The following is a 4,483-nucleotide window of genomic DNA, read 5'->3' as shown; positions in this document are numbered from 1 at the left end:
TGAAGGTCCAAGTGAAAAGCTTGAGACTGAGTGGTTAAAGTCGTGATCCAAAGCAAAAAGAGTGTGCTTAAGAGCTCTGGACACCTCTAACTGGGGACTCTAGCAAATCTGAGTCACAATCTGAGAAGGTTCACCCAGTCATGTGTCTGTGGCATTTGTGTATCTGGTGGTAATACTGGAAAACAAAATGCTTAGGGCCACGACCAAGACTCATAAGTAGCTGTGTTCAAGAATCAACATGCTTAACTAGGAAAGTCAATAACACTATCCAAAATTCTAAGTTCCTAGAGAAGCCAATCATTCTAAACTTCAAAGGAAAAAGTGAGATGCCAAAACTATTCAGAAGCAAAAAGCTACAAGTCCCGCTCATCTAATTAGAATTAATATTCATTGATATTTTGAAATTTATAGTATATTCTCTTCTTTTTATCCTAATTGATTTTCAGTTGCTTGGGGACAAGCAACAATTTAAGTTTGGTGTTGTGATGAGCGGATAATTTATATGCTTTTTGGCATTGTTTTTAGGTAGTTTTTAGTAAGTTCAAGCTACTTTTAGGGATGTTTTCATTAGTTTTTATGTTAAATTCACATTTCTGGACTTTACTATGAGTTTGTGTGTTTTTCTGTGATTTCAGGTAATTTCTGGCTGAAATTGAGGGACTTGAGCAAAACTCTGAAAAAGGCTGACAAAAGGACTGCTGATGCTGTTGGAATCTGACCTCCCTGCACTCAAAATGGATTTTCTGGAGCTACATAACTCCAAATGGCGCGCTCTCAATGGCGTTGGAAAGTATACATCCAGAACTTTCCAGAAATATATAATAGTCCATACTTTATTCGGAAATTGACGACTTAACTTGGCGTTGAACGCCAAGTACATGCTGCTGTCTGGAGTTAAACGCCAGAAACACGTCACGACCCGGAGTTGAACGCCCAAAACACGTTACAACTTGGCGTTCAACTCCAAGAAAAGCCTCAGCTCGTGGATAGATCAAGCTCAGCCCAAATATACACCAAGTGGGCCCCGGAAGTGAATTTATGCATCAATTACTTACTCATGTAAACCCTAGTAGCTAGTCTAGTATAAATAGGATAATTTACTATGGTATTAGACATCTTTGGTCTGAGTTTTGTTTTATTCTTTATCTTAGGAGGCTATTGATCACGTTTTAGGGGGCTGGCCATTCGGCCATGCCTGGACCTTTTACTTATGTATTTTCAACAGTGGAGTTTCTACACACCATAGATTAAGGGTGTGGAGCTCTGCTGTACCTCAAGTTTCAATACAATTACTATTACTTTCTATTCAATTCTCTTTTATTCTTATTCCAAGATATACGTTGCACAACACCTTGATGAATGTGATGATCCGTGACACTCATCATCATTCTCACCTATGAACGTGCGTGACTGACAACCACTTCCGTTCTACTTAAGGCCGGGCGCATATCTCTTAGATTCCCCAACAGAATCTTTGTGGTATAAGCTAGATAGATGGCGGCATTCATGGGGATCCGGAAAGTCTAACCTTGTCTGTGGTATTCCGAGTAGGATCCCGGGAATCCGGAAAGTCTAACCTTGTCCGTGGTATTCCGAGTAGGATTCCGGTATTGAATGACTGTGACGGGCTTCAAACTCGCAATTGCTGGGCGTGATGACAAACACAAAAGGATCAATGGATCCTATTCCAACATGATCAAGAACCAACAGCTGATTAGCTGTACTGTGACAGAGCATTTGGACCATTTTCACTGAGAGGATGGGATGTAGCCATTGTCAAGGGTGATGCCTCTAAACGATTAACCGTGCAGTGACAGCGCATAGGACCATTTTCCCGAGAGGATTAAAAGTATCCATTGATGATGGTGATGCCCTACATACAGCTTGCCATGGAAAGGAGTAAGAAGAATTGGATGAAAGCAATAAGAAAGTAGAGATTCGAAAGGATTCTAGCATCTCCACATGCCTATCTGAAATTCCCACTATTGATCTAAATAAGTATTTCTATCCCTTTTTTATTTTATTTATCTTTTAGTTATCTAATCCAATTACATTTGACCCTATGAATCCACTTAACTGAGATTTACAAGGTGACCATAGCTTGCTTCATACCAACAATCTCTGTGGGATCGACCCTTACTCACGTAAGGTATTACTTGGATGACCCAGTACACTTGCTGGTTAAGTTGAACGGAGTTGTGTCCACACATAGTTGAAAAAGCAATGAATTTTACAAAATACAATAACAAAGGAATCACAATTTCATCCACCACCTCATCACCACAAAAAAATGAAACCAAGAATTAATGGAAGCTAGCTTTTCCATGCCTATGAGAAACCTAATCAAACTCCCCTTAACATCATGGAAAGAGGGGATTCCTTATTGGGGCGTTACAAGAAGGATGAAATCCATTACTTCAAATTAGGATATTATGTTGCAAAAGGAGAGGAAATCAAGGAATCAGAAGCAATGGAATTTGGGAAATGCGCGTTCCTCAAAAGGTTAAAATATTTTCTTTGGAAAGAATCTCAAAACATCATCCTGGTAAGAGCTAATTTGTGAAAAAAATGGTTCATGATCCTATTTTTCCTGTTTGTTTAAAAGAAGTAGAGACCACAGAACATGCACGTTGCTGTGCGAATGGACTAGAACGGTGTGGTTCGGGTCTCAAATGCTATGCACTCCCACAAAGAAAAATGTTTCAACCCTAATGAGCTGGCTACTGGGTATTCTACAAGACATCAGAAAAGGTCATAAAGAAGGATGAAAAGCAAGCTGGAGCAAAATCATACATATTGCGTGGCTATTTGGAAATCTAGAAATGCTGCTATATTCAAACAGACTCCTCCAAATCCAGGCATAACAATTAAATTTGCAACACACCAAGAATAAAAATTCAAGAAACGCCAACTTCACACAACTCATTTCAAAGAACAAAAAGAGTCATACATATTAAGTGGAAGGCTCCGCCGAGAGAGTGGCTCAAGATTAATATTGATGCAGCTTTTATGTCAGGAGCAAACTCTGGGGCCACAATGGCTATAATCAGAGACAGGAGAGGAAATTTTAGAAGAGGATCTGCAACAAAAGTGAAAGCAATTTCAAGTTTAGAAATAGAAGGAATAGCATTAAGGGAAGCAATGATTCTAGCTAAGAATATGGAAATCAACAATGTTATCATTGAATCTGATTGCCAACCTTTAATGGAAGCATTGAAATCGGGAGGGACCCTATGGAAAATAGATCCAATTTTGGAAGACATTCAGAAATTAAAGATTGATATACCCTTATGCGATTTCACATGGATACCAAGAGAAGGAAACAAAGTAGCTCACCTGATTGCCGAGCTTAAAGGACAAGAGCATCTCCCACAGAATCGGAGCTATAACTACGTTCCACAATTGATGAATGTGCTTTAGCAGGAGAGACCGCTTCCATTCTCAGCATCTACCAACACATCTTGGCAGCCGAACATCCTATTTACACCAATCAGTCCGTGTCCAACCCTTCGTCAACGGTCAACCTCGAGCTTACTTGATCGAATCTGATTTAGATTCGGCCATCACAACCGACAAAGAAGGGATAACCAGAGGATTTATTCAAGGCAGAAGCTATAAGGGCTGAAATACCTGGAAACCTCAGCGTGTGAAAGTCTCTGCCCCTTCTCGACTAATTCAGCGGTGTGCGTAACCAGCCAGCTTCCCATTGGAGACACCAAAGATTTAGCCATTGATAGAGACTTTGTACGTTCCACAAAGAGGTGCACTGAGACGGGGTTCTTGTAGTCTGTAGCGCCACGATCTGTAACCGTCAAAGGGTATCTTCGTCTTCGTCTTTGATGGAGAGAGCGAGAAGACAAATAGAAGAAAATAGGAGGAAGGAGGTTGAGAAACAGACGTAGAGTTGGGTAGTTAAAAAAGTGTTTGAACTTTTTTATTCGAGCGGGGTGAGATCGGGTCTCCAAGTTCTATTTTGGTGTGGGTCTGGTCTGTCCGGCCCATACCCTAACCAAATTTTCGTCCCTAAAAGATCATGTGTTATCCATTTTCGTCCTTGAATGCTTTTTTTAATCAAATTAGTCTTTGAATGATTTTTTTAAAAATTACGTTCGTCCTTCCGTCAATCTCTTCACGCTGCCGTTAATAATTTGCTGACCTAGAATGTGAAGTGGCAATAAGAATTACACCTGGTATGCTGTGTGTGCTGCTGACGAAATATGTTTAGGGTTATGTATCAATTTAGTCCATAAATATCAAATAAATGAACCCTAATTCCCAACTTTCGATGAACATGAATGCATTGCTTGAGTGTTGTTACAGATCCAGCAGCGGTTGAGGGAGGAGAAAATCAATTTCGGCGCCATGATGGGAAGTGAAAGTGGAGGTCGTGGTGGGTTGCCGTTGCACAATCTGTGGTTGTCTATTATGAAATCATTATTGTTATTAATTTGCTTGCCATGATTTAATTGATTGATTAATTGCA

General features: G+C 40.0%; 1 protein-coding gene across 1 annotated transcript; it reads left to right on the top strand.

Annotated features, from left to right (window-relative positions):
• Positions 1-3,036: 3,036 nt before the first annotated feature.
• On the top strand, positions 3,037-3,420 carry LOC140174306 (uncharacterized). The gene has a single exon (XM_072198737.1). The coding sequence runs from the start codon at positions 3,037-3,039 to the stop codon at positions 3,418-3,420; it is 384 nt and encodes a 127-aa protein (XP_072054838.1).
• Positions 3,421-4,483: the final 1,063 nt, after the last annotated feature.

This window comes from Arachis hypogaea, chromosome 7, assembly GCF_003086295.3.
Source record: "Arachis hypogaea cultivar Tifrunner chromosome 7, arahy.Tifrunner.gnm2.J5K5, whole genome shotgun sequence".
Taxonomy (NCBI): Eukaryota; Viridiplantae; Streptophyta; class Magnoliopsida; order Fabales; family Fabaceae; genus Arachis; species Arachis hypogaea.
The sequence above is the reverse complement of the archived record's forward strand: the minus strand, read 5'-3'. Positions and strand labels throughout refer to the sequence as shown.

What these genes read in the sequence shown, in the direction of transcription:
- LOC140174306 (XM_072198737.1), top strand. Translation starts at nt 3,037, where the DNA reads ATGGCTATAATCAGAGACAGGAGAGGAAATTTTAGAAGAGGATCTGCA.